This window comes from Halichoerus grypus, chromosome 5 (assembly GCF_964656455.1).
Source record: "Halichoerus grypus chromosome 5, mHalGry1.hap1.1, whole genome shotgun sequence".
In the NCBI taxonomy this organism is placed as follows: domain Eukaryota; kingdom Metazoa; phylum Chordata; class Mammalia; order Carnivora; family Phocidae; genus Halichoerus; species Halichoerus grypus.
Window position 1 is genome coordinate 40,605,472 of NC_135716.1, and position 27,336 is coordinate 40,632,807.

General features: G+C 38.3%; 1 protein-coding gene across 1 annotated transcript; it reads left to right on the forward strand.

Moving 5' to 3' along the window:
• On the forward strand, positions 1 to 27,336 carry PLEKHF2 (pleckstrin homology and FYVE domain containing 2). The gene is made up of 2 exons (XM_036085176.2): positions 1 to 226; positions 24,720 to 27,336. Exon 2 carries the CDS (start codon positions 24,734 to 24,736, stop codon positions 25,478 to 25,480), a length of 747 nt encoding a protein of 248 aa, XP_035941069.2. The 5' UTR covers positions 1 to 226; positions 24,720 to 24,733; the 3' UTR covers positions 25,481 to 27,336.

The window sequence follows — 27,336 nt, forward strand, 5'->3', positions numbered from 1 at the left end:
GGCGGCCGTTGTGGGGTTCGACTGGAGGGGCGGGGGAGTCACCTGCGAGCGGCGGTGCCGCCCGCCCGCCCGCCCGCCGCGTCCGGATCGCGCCGGCTGCGCGGGGCCGCTGGCTGCACACGCCCCGGGAGGCTGGGGCGGTGGAGCGGGTAGAGTCCGCGCCCGGAGCCCGGGACGAGTAGGAGTCGGATCTTCGCCGCTGTCGCCGCCGCCCGCGCCCGGCTGGGTAGGTGAAGCCCGAGGTTGCTTGTCCGCCGTTCCCTGGCGGGCCGGGAGAGGAGAAGCGAAACTTTCCGGCGCTTCCCTCCGCTGTCCCCGGGCCGTCTGCGGCGCGGGGAGGTGTTGTCGTCGCGGGCGGCGGCCGACGCCATGTTGGGGTCTGTGAGAAACGGGGCGCTCCCGGCCGCTCCCCGCGCGCTGGGGCTGGCCCGCCGACGCCGGGGGCGAGTCGCGCCCGCCCGCAGGACACCGCCGCCTGCGCCCGTGGGCTCGGGGGCTGTCCCCAGGGTCCGCGGACCGGGGGACCGGGGACGGGCGGAGGCGCCAGGGGTGTCCCGAGGTCGGGCGAGAAGTTGCGAGGCGTGAGGATTGGGGTCCCGTTCGCGGCCAGTGCAGTCTCAGGGCCCCAACGTCTTTCTGTCCCAAAAGTTTGCGGGGTCTGGGCATTAGGGACGTTGTAAGTTGAACAGCATATTTTTATGTGACTTGGGGCAAAAAAAATGGCACCGCAGAGTTTGCTCTGATGGAAGCGTTGGCTCTAATACGTTTATTTAGAGTCTTTTAAAGTTGTATGGTCTTCGGCCGAATTTATTTTTCCTTTTTTAAAATTTTACCGAGGGCCGAGAGCTTGCTGCTCATGTTGCTTGAATTCCCTTGTGTGTTCCTGCATTATAGCAGTAACTCGTGAGTGTGCGGTGGAAATGGTAGTATTAAGGTTACAGATAACTAAGCCTTTTTGTAATTCAGACTCACAAAGTATGTAAGTTGATAAATACCTTCTTTGTTGTGTTTAGTACGTTACAGAAGAGACTTAATAAAGACAGACTTAGGAACTTTGATAGACTTAAAGGCATGTGTCTTAAGGTGAAGTAATCTGGACATTACGAAGTTTTTTTTCCTCCCTTTGGTGCGAGCCTGCCATGTTTGGAGCATTTACCTTTTTTCCTGTACTGTAGTAGCTCACGGGGTCCTCGGGTTAATTCAGTATTAACGAAGGCTTCTATTTTTAATCTCTTCGGGTCCTGACAGCACTGGAGGTGAATGGTATTAAGTTTCTCTACTTAACTGGAAAGCACATGCTATCGCCTCAAAAAATAAAACTGGTATACCAACCCAAGGCATCAAAAAGGATTCAGCCTCAATTACCCCAGTCAGTGAATGTAAATTGATGTGTTTTAATAAAGGCACCTTAGCTTTAAAATCCTGTTAAATGAACTGAAGGGGCTCTGAACCACAAATAGGATAAACCCTAAAACATGTCTTGGAGAATTTCTCTTCTTATCCTAGAGGTAAATAGAGCGTCTGCTCAGATTTGGCTGCTAATTTCCTTAGTTCTTAAATCCTTTTTGTTTTGTTTCATTGTCAAGTAAACACCATTATACACATTTGTTTTTCTGGATGAAGAGTTAACCTAGGAATGAGGTGACTTAACTAACTTCATAAATCTTGCAGCCAAACTGGTATTTAACTGAGGTCTTTATGATTCTGAAGCCTTCCTGTTTTTCCTATAGCATTAACTTCGTAGCATACGTAACACCTGTGGTGGAGCAATCTCTGTCCACCTTGTTTCCTCTGTCTTTGCTGCTCTTTCTGATTTTAGCTCCTCTGTGTACTTGTTTCCTAGAGAGCTGATTTACAAGGGTTTTTGTAGTGAAATTTTCACTTGAGCCTATACTTTAAAACCTTCTCTGTGCTGTTCTCCCTACCCCACCCCCTTTCTCTCCCCAAGAATAATTCACTTATCTCATTGCAGTCTAGTAAATACTACACTGATCTGTCATGGTACCTCCTTAACTACAGGCATTGCATGGAGTCTCATTTGCCGCTTCATCCCCAGTGTGCAGAGTACATAGCAGATGCTCAGGAAAGGTTTGAATGGATGAGGACACATCTGTTCCTTGTAAATATACTTCATGAATTTCTTATTAAATTGCCCTTTCCAGGGGCGCCTGGATGGCACAGTTGGTTAAGCATCCAACTCTTGGTTTTGGCTCAGGTCGTGATCTCAGGGTTGTGAGATGGAGTCCCATGTGGGGCTCGGCACTCAGAGCAGAGTGTGCTTGAGATTCCCTCCCCTTCGGCCCCTCCCTGCCCTGCTGGCTCAGGAGCTCTCGCACACGCTCTCTCTCTCTCTCAAATAAGATCTAGAAAATAAAATAAATTGCCCTTTCTGTGGGCATAGAAGTTAAATCTTCTCTAATACTTTTTTCTTTCTTTTTTTTGAGAATTTGTCTTGTAAACTCAAATTTTTTTTTTAAAGATTTTTTTTTTTAATTAATTTATTTGACAGAGAGAGACACAGCGAGAGAGGGGAACACAAGCAGGGGGAGTGGGAGAGGGAGAAGCAGGCTTCCCGCTGAGCAGGGAGCCCGATGTGGGGCTTGATCCCAGGACCCTGGGATCATGACCTGAGCTGAAGGCAGACGCTTAACGACTGAGCCACCCAGGCGCCCCTGTAAACTCAAATTTTGACCTGGGGATACAGAACTTGAATTTTTATGAAATTTCCAAGTAGATAATGGTATAATCAACAAAGAAACAGTGTGTCACCAAAAGAATAATAATCATAGTTTTAAAGTGTGATTGAATTTATTTGTACTAGATGGAAATAGAGGTAATTCCTTATGATAAATTTGAAGGTCATGTTTACACATTTAAGCTCTTTGATAGAGCAACTCTCATTTCTCTGTCAATTATTGTTTTGTCAGAATTATCTTAGGACTTTGGTTTAGAATGCCTTACTTAATGGAAAGCATATAAAAATTGCTTTTCTGTTGATAAGCTTATCTTTGAGAACAGCTTTGTGTGCCAGGTGCATGCTTAATAGCAGTGTTCTTGTTGGATTAATAAAGTATACTTCGCTGTGTCAGGTTGCAAACCTCTCTAGGTAAAGGTGTTTACTAATTCTGTAATGAAATTACTATAGAATTTGGAGTTAATTCCCTGCCCCCCCAAATAACTTTCCCTCCAATCCATAAATCACAAACTGGTGTGCCCTCATTACTGTAGAATTTGGGGTTAATTCCCTGCCCCCCCAAATAACTTTCCCTCCAATCCATAAATCACAAACTGGTGTGCCCAATTTGTGAGGTCCTAGGAAGGAAGAGAAGGCATTCAAGTAGCTGCTGTGCTAGAGAAAGCAGGTTGCAGTAGGGTGGACTGGAACAAACAAACCTGTATCCATAGCTCTGCTCGTTACTGGATTGTGACTCTAGAACAGATTGCTTCATTTCTCTAAGCTTCACAGGACTCATTTGTGAAATGGACACAAATATTTGCCTCAAAGTGTTGTGAGGATTTACTAAAATATGTTTGTGGAATTGCCTGGTGCATGATACTCAGTAAGTTATATTAGCAAATGAACGAAGTGGTTGTCATTTACATTGAATCATAGAATTTTAGAAGGAGACAACTTGGGCGTCCGGGTGGCTCAGTTGGTTAAGTGACTGCCTTCGGCTCATGTCATGATCCTGGAATCCCAGGATCGAGTCCCGCATCGAGCAGGGAGCCTGCTTCTCCCTCTGACCCTCCCCCCTCCTTGTGCTCTCCCTCTCTCTCATTCTCTCCCTCAAATTAAAAAAAAAAAAATCTTAAAAAAAAAGCAACTTTTAGAGGCACCTGGGTGGCACAGTTGGTTGAGCATTTGACTTTGGTTTTGGCTCAGGTCTGGTCTCCAGGTGGTGGGATTGAGCCCAAGTGGGGCTCCAAGCTCAGCATGGAGTCAGCTTGAGATTCTCTCTCCCTCTGCTCCTCCTGCTCATTTGTGCTCTCTTTCAAATAAATAAATCTTAAAAAAAAAAAAAAAAAAGGAAGTAGCTGTTAGAAATACGTAGTTTAGTTCTTAACCTTGGCCACACATTAGAATTCCCTGAGGAACTTCTTAAAAATACTGATGCCTGAATTCCACCCTAGAACCAAGTCAGAATTACTGGGTGTGGGGTCAAGGCATAGGTAGTTTTGTCTGTGTATGTGTGGGGTTTTTTTAAGCACCTATGATTTTAATGTGTAGTCAAGGTTGAGAATCATTGATATCCCATCTCCTTACTCTCTTAATTTTGTGGTTGAATAAAGTACAGAGAGAGGTTAAGTGCCCCCCAAATTCCTGTCAGACTACAAAGGATGTATCTGAGTCAGAGAAAAGTGAAGTATGTAGAGGTTAAAGTAACAGTTACATTCATTTCAGACCAGAAAGGTGGGCTACATTTGTAAATAACTACAATTGACTTACTCTAGTGACCTTTACTACCACTCTACATCAGCAACCTGCACGGATGACCAAGTTATTTAACCTTGTCATCATTTTGAACTACCTCAAGCCTTAAACTCACCAGAGGTGGTGATTCAAGAGCCCGTGTTTCTGTTTTCCATCATACCTGATGAACCAGCTTTTTGTCCTCATTGTCACCTCCCAGGCTGTTAATTTTCTACCTTCTTTCGGGTGCTGAACCTTGTAGTTCATATTCTGTGAACTCACTAGCACCTCATATTCCTCTCCTTGACCTTTGCTGTATATAACTGGTCAGTTCTCAACTTGTAAATACCGATTCCTTTTTCTGCCCAGCACTTCTGAAGAAAGTTACAGCTTTGGTGACTGTTGAATATTTGTTTTCCAGCTGCCTGTGTACTAGTTGCTTTCTAATCCTTTTCTCATCCCAAAGTTGACTCATTTTCTCTGTTGTGTTTTCAGTCTCAGATTGTTAACCCCAATTTTGAAACGCTTGATTCTTAGAGATGAACTTGCTTCCTTCTAAAATGATTAAGATTTTGTGATGTGAATTTTCTATTTTCTTCTTCGCATTAACTTTTTCATCTTTTTTTTTCTTTCCATTTTTGTAAGTGGAACTATACTTAATTCTTTATGCTTGTTTCATTTAAACAATAGTTGGGGGAATTTTTTAAAAACTTAGTTTTTTCATATTTTTATCAATTGTAATTTTGCATTTGTTTTTTACACTTATATTTTTCTACACGTTCTTTTTTACATCTTGTTACTTAAGCAGTAAGTGTTCTTTGTCTATGAGAGAATATGTGTTGGCGCCTGGGTGGCTGAGTCCATTAAGGTTAAGCATTTGCCTTTGGTTCAGGTCATGATCCCAGAGTCCTGGGATCGAGTCCACATCGGGCTCCCTGCTCAGCAGGGAGTCTGCTTCTCCCTCTGATCCTCTTCCCCCCCCCCCCCCCCGCCTTGTGCTCTCTTTCTCTCTCACTCTCCTTCTCTCTGAAATAAATAAATAAAATCTTAAAAAAGAATATGTGTTCATTATAAAATCATTAGGCAATGCAAAAATATTTTACCCTAGTACTTAGAGACAACCAGTACAAATTTTTGGTGTGTATCTTTCCAGACTTTAAAAAAAAAAAAAAAAGTTTATATTTGCTGTTTAGAAACCTTTATTTAATAAACTGCCTTAACAGTTTTCCACATTAAATATTAATCTCTGTTCTTTCTGTTGAAAAATCCATTATATGGATATGCCATAATTAACTAGTCTCCTATTGTTATTTCTGGCTTTTCAACATTATTAAGACAGAGCTACAGTGAACTTCTATATGTGAATAATTTTGTACAATGGTCTAAGTTTTTTTGCATATGTTCTTGGAAATAGAATTTTTGTGTAAACTTTCTAAAGTGCGTCTGTTGCCAAAAATGGCATTTAGAAAAGTTGTTCCAGTGTATTCTGTCAAGAATATGAGTGCCCATTTTCCCCACATTTTAGCGAGGTGAATAATACATCATTTTCATTTTTATTTCTTTTATTGGCACTGAGAACCAACATTATTTCATTTACTGGTCATTTTTATTTGTTGTTTTGGAAATTGCTGTTTGTATCTTACCCATTTTTCTTTGGGGATATTTTCCTTTTTTCTTTTGATTTAATTACATGGGCCCTTTTATATATTAAAAATGTTGACCCTTTGTCATATGTTACAAATATTTTTCTTTAACTTTAATGCTTTTTCCCTTCAATGTTGAAGTTTTAAAATTTTATGTGGTAAAATATCTTTTAAGACATTTGGCTTTTTCATGGTATATATAATCATTCCTCTCTATGGCTAGAAATTTACATTCTGTTTTTCACTACTAAAGTTAATGCCAGAGGGAAAACTTTATGCACAGCATATGTGCCCCCTCCCCCTGACCCCCACAAGAGTTTCTTTCTCAGGATAAATTTCTGTGGTTAAAAATTCCAGGGTCAAAGGGCAGTGCTTTCTGAAGCATTTTATTATTATACATTATCATTAGTCCTCAGTTTTTCCACATGTTTCACTGGTATTGTGACTTGTTGGCACAATAAGGTTTTTTAGTCTCTGAGACTTGTGAGACATGTGAAAGCATGTTGAAAAGGTGCTTTGTGCTCTGTTTTCTCCGCCTCTCTCCTCTCTTGCTTGTCTCTTGCTTTCTAAACGAGGTGTTCCCCAAAGTTCAGTCCTTTGACCTCTTCTGTCTTCAACAGCATCAACCAGCACCTCTACATGTGAATGACTACTCAATCTTTTTCAGTCCTGGAGCTCCCTGCTCATCCTAGCATTTGTGTTTGTCTGACAGATGTTTGTCTTGTGGATACCCTGAAGGTACTTCAAGATGAGTATGTCCTAAACTGATGTCTTCTCCCTCCTGAAGCAAACCTAGCATCTGCCAATGGCTTATGCTTAGACCTTTGAAGTCATCCTGCACTCACTTTTCACCCATATATTCAGTTGGTTTCTAGATCCTATCCTCTATACCTCAGTCTCTCTCTCTTCCCCCTTTTTATTTCTGCTGTCAGTTATTGTGACTCAGGCTTTTGTTACCCTCTGGGTTTTTGTTTTGTTTTGTTTGCCTTCGATCTAACTTCAGTAGTCTCTCCAGTCCATCCTGTGTACTGTTTTTGTGTACTGATTAATATTTTCCTATCTGAAAGCCTCAGTCTTCCTGTTGCCTATATAATAATAAAGTCTAAACTCTTTAGTCTGATGCTTACTTTCCTTTGCAATTTGGCTCTTGTCTGTCTTAACCAGATTTCTATTCTACCACTGTACTTTGTCCTGGCCCTACCTCCTCCAGCCTCACCTATTCTCTGAGCAATGTGTTTGTACACCATCACCCCTCCTTGCCTCCCCCCCCAAATAGTTTGACCTACTACTTTTGCTTTAATTTCCAGCTTGAATTTCTAGTCGTTTTAGAGTTGTTTCTAGATGTTCCCCCTGGCCATAATTACCTGCCAACTAAACACTTTGGCCCTGGGCTTCACTCTTTTATTTTTTTTTAAATGTTTTTGGTTTGTTTCTCCTCTGCTCCTTAAACTGAGTGCACAGATTTAAATTAATCATATTCTTTAGTTCATAGCATACTACATGGGTACCAAACTCTTCTCCTGTCTTTTGTTTTCTTCTTTATCATTTATTCCCATCATTCTCTTTCCTATAGACACACCCCCTAATGTATAACACATGAATTACATAGTTTTATAGTATATAAACTTGATTTATAGCTGTCTTTCTCCTTCACAAAGATTGTTAGTTTTGAGTATTTCTGCCTTTTATTACTACTTGTACAGAGTAAGTGGTCCATAAATGTTTGCTACTACAAATTTATGGAAAATTAATATTGGTTTTACCAGCTTCCCTATTGCTTAGACCAAAAACCTGTGGATTTATTTGAACTTTATTCTTCCACTTCTAGTTAGTCATAGCAATCCTGAACTTGATCGCTATTCTTTCTTTTCCTATTGCAAACTTCACTCTTATCAACTCATCAGAGCACTCCTTCCAAAAGCTTCAGAATAAACTCTCAGGAACCAACAAGATCTGGTCATATTTTTTTTCTCCCCTGTTTCTCTACTAAATGACTCCCTCTAGCCTCTGCTACATCTGTACATGTGACTTTTTTTTTTTTTACACATATTTTCTTGCAGAGCTTTGTGCCTTTACCATTGTTTTGCCTTTTGAGGTTCCACTTATTGTTCACACCTGTTTCAAGTGTTCAAATGCTACATTCTTCAAGCCATACCTTTGCTCTTCCGTTTTTGCTTCCTACCGCTTTGTTACAATTTTTATCACAGTACTTAACTCATTGTGCTTTTTTATTAAAACTTTGTGGTACAGGGGCGCCTGGGTGGCTCAGTCGTTAAGCGTCTGCTTTCGGCTCAGGTCATGATCCCGGGATCCTGGGATCGAGCCCCGCACTGGGCTCACTGCTCGGCGGGAAGCCTGCTTCTCCCTCTCCCACTCCCCCTGCTTGTGTTCCCTCTCTTGCTGTGTCTCTGTCAAATAAATTAAAAAAAAAAAAAAAAACCTTTGTGGTACATGTCTTAAATCCCAGTGTCTCGTTCATTCTTTTTTCCCGTTGACACAACGCATAAAGCCTTGAAATGTGGTGAGCAGATTGCAACTGCTTTGAAAAATACTAAAGAAAATTTGTTAGGGATGTGATGGAATAACCAACTCCAGAGTAGCATTTATTTGAGCTTTACTAGCTTTACTTTTCAATATTATACAGTGGTTTCTTTACAGCAGTCAGCACTATACAGCTGCCCCTGTATAAAAACTTTTTGAAATGATGCACTTTTTTATCTGAATTTTGTTGGTGGTGAAAACATGCACACATCATCATTTTTTATTTGCTAACTAAACAGCTGTGCTTCTTGGCAAGAGAAGAAATCGTTTTTGTATATTATCATGAGATTGAGATTTTTTTTAAACAGGATCTGCCATGCTCAATACTTAGAATTCATAATTAGATACTAGTTAAATGGACCCAGATATTTGCTTGTAAATTTAAAATCTATAGGTCTAGTGAAGCAATTGATGTGTAGGGTGTGGTTCCTGTTTTCTGTGAACACTAGTACAGATGTCAAAATGAAGTCTTTGATTTTTGTCAAACTCTAGGTTGAAAAGCTGCTGCCACTTTTAACTGCTGGTCATACTAAGCTCAGTACAGATTGATGGCACACATATACAATCGTTATTGTAGGTGCTTTGAGGAATACAGTTTTAGGAAAAGATATTCTTGTTTCTAGGAACCTCCAGTCTTTTGGGGGGGGAAGCAGGTATACACATCTTTATAAAACCTAGTAGAACGTAAGTACCATAAGGTGGTACAGATAAAATGGTTTGTGGATTTAAAGATGAAACCATTATCTGGCTGTAAAGCTACTGAACTGACTGCATCATGAGGAATTGGTAAAATTTCAGAATAGCAGGGGAGGGGGCCATATACTGGGCTCAGAGGTAGGCGAGGAAGCTCAGCATATTCCAGGAATAGCATGTAATCTGCTTTGACTGTTAACAAAGAGAACATATAGAAAGAGGTAAAACTGGAAAGATAGACTGGGACAGGCTGGGGTTTGACTGTGAAGGGCTTTGAATGCCAGATTAAGGATTTTAGATTTAATTTGGTCAGCCAGGGAACCTTTGGTTTTTGAATAAGGATTACCTGATTACAGTGTAGTTAAAGAATATTAATCTTGGGGCATCCGGGTGGCTCAGTTGGTTGGACATCCAACTCTTGATTTCGATTTTTTTTTTTTTAAGATTTATTTATTTGACAGAGACAGCGAGAGAGGGAACACAAGCAGGGGGAGTGGGAGAGGGAGCGGAGCAGGGAGCCTGATGTGAGGCTCAATCCCAGGACCCTGGGATCATGACCTGAGCCGAAGACAGACGATTAACAACTGAGCCACCCAGGTGCCCCTCTTGATTTCGATTTGGGTCATGATCTTCGGGTCGTGAGATTGAGCCTTACATCGAGCTCCGCACTGGGCATGGAGCCTGCTTGAGATACTCTCTCTCCCTCTGCCACTTCCTCCCCTACCCCATGTGTGGGTGTGTGCGCATGTTCTCTCTCTCTCTCTCAAAAAAAAAAAAAAAAATTAATCTTGCCTTGTGTTGTATGCCTTAAATGCTAGTTTAAGTCTGGAAGTCCTGCTTAAAACTTGAGGTCTATATCTTCCTCTATCTCCTGCCTCTCTAAAAACCTTTTGTAACTCCCAGTGTCTCTATTCTGATTTTCCAAATTCTCTAAAATCCTTAACTGTGGCTTAGTTTTTATACACCATGGTAAATTTCTGCAGCAAGCCTAACCTATTTGAAATTGCCTTTACTGACACCCTATATCAGTGATAGCTTTACTTTCCACTTCCTTTTAGTATTTGTATGATCACTTTCAGCATTTTTATACTTATTACCATGTTTCAGTTTTTTCTTCTTATCAGTGGCTTTCTCCACATATATAATATGGTTCACATAAGTGAAATATTTCTGTAATATTTCTGAAGGTAGCAAAGTATAATAGAAAAACATGCATTTTTATAAAAACTAGCTGTGAGACAATGAGATAATTGTTTAACTATACATGACTTAATTTACTCTTTTGTAAAATGTATGTAATTACCACTTAACAAAATTTGGATCATTAAAATAGTAAAATGTGGAAGTGCCTAGCATATGTACAGGTGTTGAATAAATGTTAGTTTTTTCTTTTTTCCTTTTCTGGCTAAGCCTGTAGAATAATGCATTTGAGTTCACTCTTCAGTAATAGGCAGATTTGGTGTCTAGGAGAGACTTTTTTAAAAATTACTAGGGCTTCTCTCTAAATGTTCAAAATTTTGTTCAGTTCTCTCAATCCAGCTTTATATGAGTTTAAATTTAAAATATAAATGCTTGGCCCTTTTTTTTTTTTATCTAAAACAGGAACTTTTTTTTTTTTAAATCACTACTAATTTCTACAATATATGTTGTGGAAGGGGTGTTGAAGATGATGGTATAGGAACTCCCCTCCTCCCATGGACACACTGAATCTACAGCTACCTATGGAACAATTTCCTCTGAATAAGACCCGAAAACTAGCCGAATTCCTTCACAACAAACAGTAAAAGGGCCACGCTGAGACAGGTAGGAGAGGCAGAGCTGCAGTCTTGCCAAAAACCCCACCCATTGTGGCAATGCACAGTTGGGATGGATCTCACAAATGGAGCTACTCCTTTAGGAGCTAGGGGTCTCTGCCCTGATAAAGTAGTGGTCATAAAGATGCTCACTGAACTTAGGAAAAGAATGAACACAGTGAGAACTTCAACAGAGATAGGAAAATAAAGTACCCAACAAACTCACAGAGCTGAAGAATACAGTAACTGAACTGAGTAATACACCAGAGGCATTCAACAGCAGACTAGATGAAGCAAAAGAAAGGACCAGTAATCTAGAAGTCAGGGCAGTGTAACTCACCCAAATAGCAGCAAAAAGAAAAAAGAATTTTAAAAAATGAAGACAGCTTAAGGGACCTATGGGACAACATCAAGCAGAATAACATTTGCATTATAGGGGTCCCAGAAGGAGAAGAGAGAAAAAGGGGCAGAAAACTTATTTGAAGACAAATGGCTGAAAACTTTCCTAACTTGGAAAGGAAACAGACATCCAGATCCAGGAAGCCCATAGAGTTCTAAATAAGATGAACCCCAAAGATCCACACCAAGACAAGATGAACCCCCAAAGATCCACACCAAGACATTATAATTAAAATGTCAAAAGTTAAAGAGAGCATCTTAAAAGCAGCAAGAGAAAAAACCAATGGTAACAAGATATGGCATATTTTTTTTTTTTTTTTAAGATTTTATTTATTTATTTGACAGAGAGAGACACAGCGAGAGAGGGAACACAAGCAGGGGGAGTGGGAGAGGGAGAAGCAGACTCCCCGCCGAGCAGGGAGCCCGATGCGGGGCTCTATCCCAGGACTCCGGGATCATGACCTGAGCCGAAGGCAGACGCCCAACAACTGAGCCACCCAGGCGCCCCAAGATATGGCATATTTTTCAGCAGAAACTTTGCAGGCCTTGCGGCACCTGGGTAACTCAGTCAGTTAAGCGTCTGCCTTTGGCTCAGGTCATGATCCCAGGGTCCTGGGATCAAGCCCCACATCGGGCTCCCTCCTCAGTGGGGAGTCTGCTTCTCCCTCTGCCTGCCGCTCCCCCTACTTGTGTGCTCTCTCTGTCAGATAAATAAATAAAATCTTAAAAAAAAAATAACTTTGCAGGCCAGAAGGAAATGTGGCACAATGTATTCCAAGTGCCGAAAGGTAGTAACTTCCAACTAAGAATATTTTACGTGGCAAGGTTATCATTCAGAATTGAAGAAGAGGTAAAGAGTTTTCCCAGACAAAAGCTGAAGGAATTGGTCACCAGTAAACCAGTTTTACAGAAATGTTTAAGGGACTTCTTTAAGCTGAAAATAAAGGGCATTAATTAATAACAAGATAACATTGGAAAATATAAATCTCACTGGTAAAGGTAAATATATAGTAAAGATAGTGGATAAATTATTTATAAAGCTAATATGAAGGTTAAAAGATAAAAGTAATTTTAAGAAAACCTGTAACTACAATAATCAGTTAAGGGATACACAAAATAAAAAGTGACATCAAAAACAAAACATGGGGGTGTAAAAGTATAGAGTTTTAAGAATACATTTAAACTTACATTGATACCAAGTCAAAATAGACTGTTTTTTTATATATAGGATGTTAAATGTAAGCCTCATGGTAATGACAAAGCAAAAACCTCTTGTAGATATGCAAAACATAGTAAGAAAGAAATCTAAGCATAACTCTGAAGAAAGTGTTAACCACAAGGAAGAGAGCAAGAGAAGAAAGGAACAGAGAAGAACAACAAACAGCCAGAAATCAATAATTACTTTAAATGTAAAAGGACTAAATTCTCCAATCAAGAGACAGAGTGGTTGAATAAACAACCACCCAAAAACCACCAGAAAAGACCCATCTATACGTTACCTACAAGAGACTCACCTCAGATGTAAAGACACACACAGACAGAAAGTGAAGAGATGTGAAAAGATGTTTCGTGCAAATAGAACCCAAAAGAAAGCTGGGGTAGCTGTACCTGTCAGACAAACTAGACTTTTAAAAAAGACTGTAGTAAAAGACAAAGATAGGCATAGGCATTATATAATAAGGGGGTCAATCCAACGAGGATTATAACGTTTGCACGTATTTATGCACCCAACATAGGAGCACCTAAATAGTGTTTGCTTTACATAACAGACCTAAAGGGAGAAATTGACAGCAGTATGGTAATAGTAAGGGACTTTAATGCCCCACTTACATCACCCAAATAGGAAATCAATAAGGAAACATTAGACTAGATGGACTTAATAGATACATACAGAACATTCCATCCAAAAGCAGCAGAATACATATTCTTCTCAAATGCACATGGATCCATTCTCCAAGATAGATCATATGTTACCCCACAAAACAAGTCTCAACAAACTTAAGAAAATTGAAACCAGGGGCACCTGGGTGGCTCATTCAGAATTGAAGGAGAGGTAAAGTGTTTTCCCAGACAGACAAAAGCTGAAGGAGTTGGTCACCAGTAAACCAGTCTTACAGAAATGTTTAAGGGACTTCTTTAAGCTGAAAATAAAGGGCATTAATAACAAGATAACATTGGAAGATATAAATGAGGAGACAGAGGAACACATCGCAAATGGAAGAATAGGACAAAATCGCAGCAAGAGGCCTAACTGAAATGGAGATAAGTAATATGCCTGATGGAGAATGTAAAGTACTGATCAGGGGCGCCTGGGTGGCTCAGTCAGTTAAGCACCCAGCTCTTGATCTCAGTTCAGGTCTTGATCTCAGGGTTGTGAGTTCAAGCCCAACGCTGGGCTCCACACTGGGTGTGGAACGTACTTAAATAAATTTTTTAAAAAAGATTTTTTGAAAATACTTTGGGACAAATGAAAATGGAAATACAATTTGCCAAAGTCTATGGGAGGCAGCAAAAACAGTTCTAGGAGGGAAATTCATAGCATTGTAGGCCTACCTTAAGAAACAAGAAAGATCTCAAATAATCTGACTTTACACCTAAAAGAAAGAAAAAGAACAAAGCCAAAGTTAGCTTAGTTATAGCTATATATATATACATATATATAGCTATATATAATATAGCTAATATGTTATATGTCAATTATACCTCAATTAACAGAAGAATACATGTTGTGTAGTTGGTTTGTTGCAGTGGCAGAAATCCTATTGGAAAGGGGAGGACAAAACTTTGTCTCTTCTTATTGATGGAATAAGTAAAATTTACTGAAATTACAAATTTAATTTGACAAATTTCAGAGTATTTCTTTGCTTTATCATCCTAATATTTTATTGAAAATCTTACCTAGAATTTCCTGATTATTGTTATTATGCTTACTAAACTATAGAACTTTTGAAAATGAGAATGGTCCTGTCCTTTGCATATGTGGTAGGCACACAATTGTTCATTTGACTTACCTGTATTAGGGACGAGAAGTTTGCTTTAATACTTTCACATTTGTCCAGGGAGGATGTATCTCTCATAGTTTGTTGCTATTTTTTTTCCTCTTCTTTCATCACTTTTGTCTCTGCCTTTTACGTTTTCTGTGGTCTCAATTCAGCAGTAACAACAGATTTTAAAATCTTGATTGATATTAAAGACATAGTCAAAATTTTGATTAAAAATTAATTTGTAGGCAAGTCAGCCTTGCAGTAAACCAGAAACATGGCCCAACTACAGTCAGAGTTTATTATTTTAACGACAGAAGGTGCTTTAGAGATTACTTTATTTAAGGGGGAGGCTGCTGCCGCCGCCGCCCCCCCCCCCCTCCGCCCACAGCAGTTAGGTAATTTGTATGAAATCTCTTATTTCAGTGCCTGAGCTGAGATTAGAATCCAGGTCTTTTGGTTCATAGTTCATTGATTTTTCCAACTATAATGCATAGTTGAATACTGATGTTCACTGATACCAGATGTCATGGGTACATGTAAGAAATTCATTAGATGATTTTTTTGTTTTAAACTCAACTGCAAAGATAAGTTTTGATTTTCAGTAAGAACTGGGCCATAGTATTCTGTGACAGTTGGGCTCTCTTCTCCATTGTAAATAGTATTCTGTCTCTTCTTTAGAAGAGTTTTTGCCTCTTCTAGTGTTACATTTTTAACAGGTGGTAGACACTCCACTGAAGAACATATTCAGAAAAAAGATGTTACCAAAAGACTAGGGTGGAGCTCAGACAATTCAAATGCAGTTCTTGTCTACAGTTGTGAAGGAGGTAACTTGAAACTTTGGATTGTTTAATTTTTTTAATTGGTATACAAATCTGGCTTTATAAAAGTTTGTTGTTTTTTTTTTTAATTCTTTTGCCATGGATTCTTACATTTTTAGCTACGAAATAGCACTGCCAAACACTATTTGCTGGAAAAGAAGACAAAGGAGAAGTCATTTGGAAAATAGGGAATTTATAGAGTTCTGTGAAATGGCCAGACATGGGGAGAAACGACAGAAATATTAGTAGTTTTCTTATTAATACTAGTAACTAATTAGAAAATATAATGGGGAAAGATTAGATTCAGAATAGCAACAAAAAGTATGAAATACCTGGGAAGCTACTAAAGAAATGTTTAGGGGTGCCTGGGTGGCTCAGTTGGTTAAGCATCCGACTCTTGATTTCAGCTCATATCATAACCTCAGGGTTGTGAGATCGAGCCCCATGTCAGGCTAGATTCTCTTTCTCATCCTCTCCCCCACTCCTCCCTAAAAAAAAAAAAAAAAAGAAATGTGTACTAATCTTGTGAGAAGAAACCTACAAAATTATTGGGCCACAAGATCTGAAATCTGGAAAGAGATACTATCAACCTAAGAACAATAAAAACTTAAGAAGATGTTGGGGCACCTGTCTGGCTCGGTCAGTGGAGCATGGAACTCTTGATCTTGGGGTTTTGAGTTTGAGCCTCATATTGAGTGTAGAGATTGCTTAAAAATAAAATCTTTAAAAAAAAAAAAAACTTAGGAAGATGTTAATTCTCAATTAATGTATGGGTGTAGTATGAGTTCCATAAAAATTTTAGTGGATTTTGTTCTTTATTTATTGTAATTGAAAAATAGTTCTAAACATTAGCTGCATATTAGAATTACTTGGGGAGCTTTAAAATATTCCAGTGTCCAGGGGCACCTGGGTGGCTCAGTCGGTTAAGCGTCCAGCTCTTGGTTTTGGCTCAGGTCTTGATCTCAGAGTCCTGAGATCAAACCCCATGTTGGGCTCCCTGCTTCCCTCTGCCCCTCCCCCCCACTGATGTTCTCTCTCTTTCCCTTTCTCTCTCTCTCTAAAATAAATATATCTTTTAAAAATTAAAAATTAAAAAATAAATATTCCAGTTTCCAGCCATACCTTCCATTCCCCAGACTAATAAAATCAGAGTATTTTATTTTGGGGGAGGGACCTAGGGATCAGTATTTCTGTAACCCTTTATGTTTATCATCAGAGTCCATTGGCTTCCATTTTGGTTTTTGAGTTTCTATTTTAAGCAGTTCAAATTATTTGTAATAATTGATATTTTGTTAACTTACTATTTGTTAGAGATCTGTAAAACAAAAAGGAAAATTACTAAAAAATAGAATAAAATTCATTCTAGTTACCTCTGGCTTCGTAGGGTGTATATAAGTCTACAATACCAGATCTTAATGACCTTGCTTTTCTATATTTTGAAGCAGTTCACTATTTCAATGTCCTAAGAATTATTTAACCAAAAAGAAAAAAATGGAAGAGTAATGCAATTGCCTAGAAGGATGATACAAGGATGAAATAAATCATCACTATTGCACCATCTGAAATAAATCCATCACTATTGCACCATCTTTCAGTTTTATTATGGCATTGCCCAAAGTACTGCATCATCTTTCAAAAAGATACAAAAACTGTTTGTTGTTTTAAGCCTTCATTTAACATATTTGAGAATTTAGATTTTTTTTATTCTACATTTTCCATCTTTAGCTGCAAAGAAAAAAATCAGAAAAGGTAGACTTTTTTTTTTTTTTTTAAGATTTTATTTATTTATTCATGAGAGACAGAGGCAGAGGGAGAAGCAGGCTCCCCGCGGAGCAGAGAGTCCAATGCGGGACTCGATCCCAGGACTCTGGGATCATGACCTGAGCCGAAGGCAGACGCTTAACCGACCAAGCCACCCAGGTGTCCCAAAAGGTAGACATTTCAGAACTACCAGACAAGTCAGAAGATGAGTATAAAGAAACAGCAACACTTAAACCAATAATTTTGGTGAGTCATTATAAGTGAAATCTCAGACTGAGTGTTCAGATGATATTCTAGATGAGTTTTCTCAAACTCAGAATCATTAAACAGTAGTCCTAAAGATGGAAATGAATATATTACAGATTCATGCATGATAGCTTATAAGCAATGTTGCATTCAAAGGATGCTGTTTTTTTGGATATATACCTTCAATAATAGAGAAATGTGGAATAAGAAATTTACTGTTTAATTTTTTATAAAGATCATTCTTAAAATCATTTTTAAACTATTCCTTTATTTCTATAAATTAGTCATAAAATGGCTTAAAATATTAAAAATAAAAGAAGTATTTTGGACTCAGTAAATTGGGATGGCTATTTTTTCTGGTATACTGAAAGTTAAAGCTCTCCTGTGGTTCCAATGTACAGCTAAGGTTGAGAACCACTGTTCTAAGTAGACTTCATCTGGACAAATAGAGATTAAGTAAGACTTTTTTAAAAGGTTAAGTAATGGGGATAGCCTAGACTAGTCCTACGAGTGGTACTCACATAAGAATTAGAAAACAGGTTAATAGATTTGACCGAACAGCCCAGAAGCAGGTATCAGAATATATAAAAGTTTAATATAAAGAGAGTGTTGTAAATCTGTAGATTAGATTAATACCATTAATAAGTGCTATCACTTATTTACTACTTGCTGAACGTTTTTATATGCATTATCATTTAATCCTCTTCCTGACATCACTGTTGCTATTATTATTCACATTTACGAGGAAAACTGAGGTCACACAGTATTTGGTGATTCTGAAGCAGTTGGTTAGCTCTTTTAGAATGCAGATATTTAAAAAGAAAAAAAAAAGAATTTTTACCTATGTCAATAAATTTCAGGTGGATAAAAGAATTAAATGTAAAGTTCATATCCTAAATATAGACAATAAATACAGGTATACCCTACCCCACTTTTTGAACTTTGCATTACACAACTCACTTTTATGAAAGACCTACATTAGTACCTGTTTTCGCTAGCTGAAAGAAACCCAAAGAACATTTTTTACTTTTATGGAAAAAGGTGAAATAAGTGAAGATAGTTGGCTGTTTTGGGGCGCCTGGGTGGCTCAGTCAGTAGAGCATGCGACTCTTGATCTTGGGGTTGTGAGTTCGAGCCCCACCTTGGGTGTAGAGATTACTTATATATAAAAAAAAGAAAACTGTGTGTGTTTTGCAGCGAGCCATTATAGAGGCAGTACATACCCTGCGCAGCAAGAGTGGCACCACCGAGCTCCTTTCCTGGAACTCGGCATCTCCACATCAAGCCGCCATAGTTTTGAACTGTGTCTTTGATAAATCGTCTGTGTTTTATCTTGATTTATTTTTGTATATCTGTTAACAGGATGTGTCCTAAGGAATCAGAAAAGCCTAAAGTGGGGGGTTTTTCGATATGGGAACACTCAAAAATTTTTCCATGTAAATTAGTGGGAATTGCTTTTTTGCTTTAAGCCTTTTCGGCTTACAAAAGGTTTCCTAGGAATGCTCTACTTTGAGATAGCTGAGGAAACCTGTAGGTGTATCTGATATCTGGATAAGGAGAGCTTAGGAGTAATGGAAGAAAAATCACAAAGGAATGTATCGGTAAGTTTAACTACTTAAGAGATAAAACTGCCCCTGTGTCAAACTCCATAAAATTACCGCTTAATATACTAGGAAAAGCAAAGAAATAAACAGTTTTTAGCCTTTATGTGTAAAACACTGTCATACAAATTAATAACCCCTAAATATACAAGCTTAGAAATACAGGTGGTTAATAAGCACATTAGAAAGTGGTGGCCTTGGGGCGCCTGGGTGGCTCAGTTGTTAAGCGTCTGCCTTCAGCTCAGGTCATGATCCCAGGGTCCTGGGATCGGGCCCCGCGTCGAGCTCCCTGCTTGACAGGAAGCCTGCTTCTCCCTCTCCCACTCCCCCTGCTTGTGTTCCTGCTCGCTGTGTCTCTGTCAAATAAATAAATAAAATCTTCAATAAATAAATAAATAAATAAAAGTGGTGGCCTTCAGTAGGTAGCTATGAAATAAAAAATTTAATTAAACTAAAAGTACTGTATTGTCTTTGCTGTCTTAAGACCTTTGTCTGTAATATTAGTTCTTTTGTATGGCTGACTCCCCATCCTTTAAGACTCGGTGTATAGCACCATCTCAGTGAGGCCTTTTTGAACTACTCAGTAAATGAGTTTTTCCCTGTATCTTGACACCCTGCGGATTTCCTTCATTGCACTTCACCTTTCAGAATCACCTATTTGTTTACTTATCTTCTTTCTCCTTCAGTAGACTCTATGCTCTAAGAGGAAAAGAATGTGAATGCCATCTAAAAAGCATTCAATAAATGTTGGATAAATAAAGTAAATGAATAAAATGAGATACCATTTTTGAAATCTTACCTTGTTCCTGACATTTTTAAAGAAAAATATGTGAGACAAAATGGGATGGGTACAGTCATTGTGCTGCTTGGTAAATTGGTGTTACCTTTCAGAATGGAAATTTTGTAAAAGGTAGCAGGAGTCTTAAACATTCATGTCTTTTGACCCAGTAATTTTACTTCTTGGAAACTGTTCTAAAGAAGTCATCTCGGGGCGCCTGGGTGGCTCAGTCTTTAGGCGTCTGCCTTCAGCTCAGGTCATGATCCCAGGATCCTGGGATCGAGCCCCGCATCGGGCTCCTGCTTGTCGGGAAGCCTGCTTCTCCCTCTCCCACTCCCCCTGCTTGTGTTCCCTCTCTCGCTGTGTCTCTGTCAAATAAATAAATAAAATCTTAAAAAAAAAAAAAAAGTCATCTCTGCCAGTAGATGCAGAAGCTTTCTTCCTAGCTCTTCCTATAGTCACTGGTATTCCTTCCTAAGAAAAGTAGACAGAAATTTAATTGGGCCTTGTCTTACAGTTGTCTTCTGCTTCCTCTTTCTGTGCCCTTTAATGAGTAATTATGCAAAGGACTCCTTGGCTAGGCTGAGTAATCTTTAATATTCTCACAAAAGTCTTTAAGAGTTCTTACTGCTTGGGGCACCTCAGTGTGCTGGTGGTAAATTTGGATTTGGGCTTTGGGGGAAGGCAGAGGCCCTGTTGAGGTCCTGAGCCAAAGTGTAGTACCCTAATCCAGTTTACCAAAGAACCTGGCTTTGGGGTATCTAGCAGTAATCCAGCTAGAAGTGGTACTTTGATTTCCCTTTTGGTAATTTCCCCCCATTCTCCCATTCTCTGTGCTGTTCCTGCTGGACACCCAGCTATATCGGGCGCACACGCATGCGTGTGTGTATAAGGCGTTTGTGTATTCCTGGGTTTTTTTAGCTCAGTGCTTTCCTTCTTCATGTCAGACACATACAGAAAATATTTTAGGACCAACAGGGATAATGGAAAGGTCTTAAGTTCTTCATGCTCATTGTTTTTCCAGTAGAGGTCACAATCCATTAGTGAAAGCAATCAAGTGGGCTGCGACTATCATTAAAATAAATGAAGATAATAGAATACATTATTTATAGTTGAAAGAATTATATGAGTATGTATTTATAACCTTGCAGTACTTTTTATGTGGGTCACTGTCAAACTTTGAAAGCTATTTTGTTCTATCCAAATACCAATTAATGATGCCTAAGCTTCTCTTTTGTTGCATCATTCTTAAGTGGGGCAAGATTTATGAAAAGAGATTCAGGCTTAGTATATTGCAAAATTTGAAGAATGAAACATTGAAGAGACTGGCTAAATAAATCATGATGACCTGTCATTTCAGGTTAGTTGCTCAAGTTAGTATTCTCTTTCTTTTTTCTTCTTTGTAGGTTTTGCAGTGAAGGTCCAAAGGTTAGCAATAGTTTTCTCAGTTCTTGTAGAGTCAGTGGAGCCGTAAGATAAGGAATGTGCCATAATATACCGGGAACAGCACCGAGGAATCAGATTGGAGCCTCAGTTCTGTGACAGCCTTGGGCAGAGTACTTAACTTCTTTTTATCTGTTTACTCATCTATAAAATGGAGCTAATAGTGCGTATCTATTTAAGGTTGCTGTGAATAGAATATACTGTATTGCATTCAGAGTGCTCAGCTGGTTGCTGGACTCCCAATGAGTAGAATTACTTCCAGGCTGTTTTGCCTTGAACATTATTGAATCTCTTTCTTTGTGCCTTAGTTTCTCCTTCAGCTCACGTTTCAGCTAATATTATTAGATGCTGCTTTGGAATATGTAAAAACTAATTACTTCACAGGAATTTGAGACCGTTAAAATCAGAAGATACTGTGAAAAGTATGCACAAATTTAGATGGTATTAATTCCAGTAGTAGCAGTCATAGGAAACTGTTTGCATTGTATATAACTGTATGTCCAAAGCAGTAGAATCTGCAGTTAATTTAGATGGGAATAAATAGGTACTTTCAGTGCTCTAAAAGTGCCAACCTCTTTCTGCCTTAGGACCTTTGCACTTACTCCTTTTGCTTGAAATATACCTCTCTGTCTCCACACCTCATGTCTGTCTGTCTGGTTCCTCCTTATCAGCTGAAATCATACCACTTTAGAAAGGCCTTCCTTGACCATCCAGTCTGAATAACTTCCTGGTTGGTTTTTTAAAAATCACTTTAATCATAACATTGATTTACAAGCTGGTTCTCAATTTTGTTTTCTGTTTCACTCCTCACCAACTAGGATGTAAGCCTTAAGGAGCAGGGACTTTGTGTTGTATATTTTTTTTTTCTCCTGCACTTAGATCAGTGCCTAACAAAATAAATATTCGTTGAATGTTTAAAGATAGTGTAAAGTATGAAAAATTATCCATAATTGTACTTCTTAGAGATAAATAACAATTATTGATAATTACGGTATATAGTTTTCTAATATTATTTTCTGTGTGTGTGCTTACATATTTACAAGTGTCTATGATTATACGTTTATACCTTTCATTGAGTCTACAGATGAACATGTTTTACTATATTTTATGTCTCTGAAATTGGGATGTCATATAATCAGGGGTATGCCATGATGTATTTGGCAGCATTTTTCATTTTCAGTGGCACATAAAATGAAGATGTGTCTTAAAATCTGTAGCATCTTAAATTTGATGAAACGCAGTATATATTTGAAACAAATGAGATCGTGTTCAGCTCTTTCCCCACCTAAATATCTTGAACATTTTCCAATATCACTGTGTTTAGATCTATCACATTATTAACAGATATCTAGCATATTATTATGGGTGTATCATAAATTGTTCAACCAGTTCCTCTTGGTGGACATTTGGAGCTTTTCCAATTTTGTGTGTATGTTACGAACAGTGCTGTGTTGGATATCCTTGCACATATCTTTACGCACTCTGGAATTTCTTTTGATAAAATCCCTAGATCAGTGAATACATATATTTTCTATAGTGTATGAGGGTGCCTGTTTCCCTATATCCTCAGTAGTACTGCATCTTAGGAAATTTTTAAAATTTTTATTAATCTGATAAGTGAAAAAATACCCTAATGTTGTATCAGCATTTCTTTAATTATGCATGAGATTGAGCCTCTTTTCATGTTTATGAGCTGTTTTTTTTCCTCTTCTGTGATGCGCTGTGAATGGGACAATAAACCTTTAATTGGCTGGCACATTTGCTGTAATTAGAAAAGAAGTCATCACAGTTTGGAACCATGCATTATATAATTTCTTGGGAACAACTTTCAGGGCAGAGCCTACCCTTGTGGAGAGCAAGAGGGCTTTTATAAGGACCCAAGACTAGAGGAGACAAATTCAGGAATAATCAGAACCTTTACAGTGGAGGCCAAGAAGGGGTACAGTATCATCAGTTTATGAGCCGAATACTGGAATTTAGACTATGCTGTTAGACTTTAAATGTTCCTCTTCTCTTTACTATGACTTGGTTGTGGTAGTATTAGGTTAGTAGATCTGAAATAGGGCACAACTCAAGGACTTGAGTGAAGTCACTATTGGATCTAGAGATTAAATCTATGATCATTTAAGAGTAGATTAATCGAGTTTTTTGCACAATACCAAAATGTTCTCGTCAACATTTTTGATCACCTTTGCTGTGCCGGAGGGTGTCAGTTTCAAAGATAGGTATCAGATGGTCTCTGTCTTTTAGGTTCCATTGCAGCGTTTAAAGAACACAGATTTCAGGGGCACCTGGGTGGCTCAGTCTTTAAGCGTCTGCCTTCGGCTCAGGTCATGATCCCAGGGTCCTGGGATCGAGCCCCGCATCAGGCTCCCTGCTCCTCGGGAAGCCTGCTTCTCCCTGTCCCACTCCCCCTGCTTGTGTTCCCTCTCTCGCTGTGTCTCTCTCTGTCAAATAAATAAATAAAATCTTCAAAAAAAAAAAAAAAAACACAGATTTCAATCCTTTGGTAAGAATGAAGCCAGAAGGTACATGGAATGTAAAGAGCACAGAGAAAGGTATTTAGTCTAAAAGAGTTTGAGGGAGACTTCTGGCTTCAATATGATAACCTAAACTGAGTCCTGAAGGATCAGACAGAGTTAGCTCTGAGTAGTAAGTAGTAAAGGATACAACAGCATGAGAGAAGGCATGCATGGATGAAATGGACTATAAGTAGTAGAGTTTTCTTAGAACATAAAGTTTGAGGTAAAGAGTGACTAATGAGTCTGCGAAGGTAAGCAAGAACCAGATCATGGGGGCGCCTGGGTGGTTCACTCCCCTTCAGCTCAGGTCATGATCCAAGTGTCCTAGGATCTAGTTCCGCATCTGGCTCTCTGTTCAGCAGGGAGCCTGTTTCTCCCTCTGCTTGTGCACGCAGCTCCCCCTCACTCTATCTCCCTCTCTCATTCTGTGTTAAGTAAATAAATAAAATCTTTAAAAAAAACAAAGAACCAGATAATAAACAGCCTTGTATGCCATGCTAAAAATTCTGCATTTTGTAGATCAAGGGGAGTTCTTCTGAATAATGACATGGTGAGATTTGCATTTGAAAAATCACTGCCTGAAGATTGATTTAGGGGGTAAGACCAAAGGCAAGGAGACAGTTCTGGTAATCCAGGTGAGAGGATTAAGGCTTTAGCTCAATGGGAATAGCTTACCAGGAAAATCATTAACTTCTCTTGGTCTTTACGGAATTTCACCCTCTTCTTTAGAATCCCTCTGAGGTTAAATTTCCTGGAACTGAGATTATTATTTTGCAGAGGGGACTTATATTCAGTGTCCAGTTGTTTATTCCTTTATGTCTGTAAGAAGTTTATACTTTCATAGATACCTACTTAACGAGTATAGTTCTGTATGGAGATGGTTAATAAGTGTTTTTGGTGATTACAAAAAGTAGGAGATGTTAACCCTTTTGGTATGCTTGGTGATTGTCTTGGAGGGAAACAATTTTAGAGCATTTTGCTTTTGAGTAAAAGTAAGGATTTATTAGATTAAATTTAGGTTATATAATTTTTAATTTATGAATTTATAATTTCTATGTGCTAATTTCTTTCTTTTTTTTTTTTAAGGCTACTAGCAAAAGATGGTGGATCGCTTGGCAAACAGTGAAGCAAATACTAGACGTATAAATATAGTAGAAAATTGTTTTGGAGCAGCTGGTCAACCCTTAACTATACCTGGAAGGGTTCTTATTGGAGAAGGAGTATTGACTAAGTTGTGCAGAAAGAAGCCCAAAGCAAGGCAGTTTTTCTTATTTAATGATATTCTTGTATATGGCAATATTGTCATCCAGAAGAAGAAATATAACAAACAGCATATCATTCCCCTGGAAAATGTGACTATTGATTCCATCAAAGATGAGGGAGACTTGAGAAATGGATGGCTTATCAAGACACCAACTAAATCATTTGCAGTTTATGCTGCCACTGCCACTGAGAAATCTGAATGGATGAATCACATAAATAAATGTGTTACTGATTTACTCTCCAAAAGTGGGAAGACACCCAGTAATGAACATGCTGCTGTCTGGGTTCCTGACTCTGAGGCAACTGTATGTATGCGTTGCCAGAAAGCAAAATTCACACCTGTTAATCGTCGTCACCATTGCCGCAAATGTGGTTTTGTTGTCTGTGGGCCCTGCTCTGAAAAGAGATTTCTTCTTCCAAGCCAGTCCTCTAAGCCTGTGCGGATTTGTGACTTCTGCTATGACCTGCTTTCTACGGGGGACCTGGCCACGTGCCAGCCTACTAGATCGGACTCTTACAGTCAGTCATTGAAGTCTCCTTTAAATGATGTATCTGATGATGATGATGATGATAGCAGTGACTAAGGACATATTTTGAAATATTTAATTGGGTGTGACTACCTGAGAAATCAGCCCTGGGGGGAATGTAAAATTCTGAACTTTCTCTCAGTTTTGCTCTAGCCGTGAATTTGCCTGAGAAACTTAACCTATGTGCCTCAATATATCCTATAGAAAATAGGTCCTGTCATTGTGTCCTCACCCCCATCCCCACCCAACTCCCCACTCTTCTACAGGGATAGATTATTGGCAAGTATATCAGATAAATGTTGGTTTCTTATTCTTGTTTAATTTTAGATTATTTTGTTGGAAGGTTGGGAAAAGATGTTTATTTAACAGATCATGTACTACATTGTTGTTTACTATATGTTCTGTTATATGGAAAAACTAAAAGCAAAAAATGATGGGAAAAGGAGTATAATGCGGTTAGCTAATATTATTAGCTTGTTCCTAACCATCCTATCTAATAGTTAAGACACCAGTAACAAAACATGATTTGAAAATATTTTGTTCGGCTGTTTCATATACCAAGTGGTGCCTTATCATAGTAGCACTGTTAGGTGAAATTAGCCCCTACCTTCTCACTTTTAGTTTATTTTGAAAATACACTGGTGCTCTATGAGGTGGTAAAATGAGCATTTATGAATGGGTGTAATTTAAAAATATTTCTCATCTGCCAGCTACAAATAACTAAATTTAGAGCTTCTTCATTCTATAGGAATAAATATTTTTCCATAAAATAGTTGTGATTATATTTTTGTGTTTTATAGGTACCAAATTATAATTGTCAAATATATATTTTAAATCTGTAGGTAGGTTTTCATTCTTAAGAATTTGGTTTGAAATTTATCAAATACAGAATTGTCACATTGCATTAGTTTCTACTTACAGTAAAACGTATTTGTAGGTATAAATTCATCTGCTTTAACATTACTTCTAGAATGAAAAATCTTATAAAACCTTTTAAATTAAACAATCTCTTTAAAAAAATCCCATGATAGAGCACAGATCTACTTAGGCTGAAGACTTGGAAGAAATAATGTGTAAGAATGGTCAAGACCAGTTAAGTTTGAGTAGACTTTATATCGGTGGAAGTATTGTCTATTTCAGTGTGAAACTATCTTGAATTTGCAAATACAGTGTTATATTTTATAAAGTTTTGTAAAGTCCCAAACAATATTTCTATTTTTGTAAAACAATTGTATGTTTAATCTGTTTCTGAAATCCTTTTGCAATCTATAGAAATAGAGTAGCAATTGATCTTTCTAAATTGTGAACTTTACTGAGTCAGTCTAGATTGCTTTTGAGAATTGGTAATTTTTCACTCTTTGCTTTTGAGGCAGCCATTTAGGGTGAAAGTGTATTTATCATATAAAACTTGATGCATTTTGCACTATTCTCTCCATTTGTATGCTGCAAATAACTACAGTCTTTCAAATATGAAAAAATCAGCCTAAAGTTTGTTTTAAATTCCAAACTTTTTTGTTTTTAAACATTTAAATCTGGATGTATTGCGAATGTCATGAGTTTGATTCAATAATGTGATGGAGAATTTTGGGGTTTGGTTAAGGCACTAATTTTACTGTTAAATTGTGAAGGTATCTGAGCTATATAGATTTCCCTGTAGGAAATGTGAAACAAAGACACAACAGTTTTTTTGTTTGTTTTAATATCAGATGGACATTTGTTTCCAAGCAATATATACATATAATTAATCAACATATCTCAAAATGACCATGAAACCTGAGAAGTGCTAATGGAGACTTGCTGGTACATAGGAACCTAGTAAATTCAAGAACCAAGGGGAAATGTTCTGGGATGACATTTGCATTGTCAACGTCTGTTGACTTTGTTTTTACAATAAAAAGTATTTTACAACTTAA

Coding starts and splice junctions, on each gene's coding strand:
- PLEKHF2 (XM_036085176.2), top strand. CDS start 24,734: ATGGTGGATCGCTTGGCAAACAGTGAAGCAAATACTAGACGTATAAAT.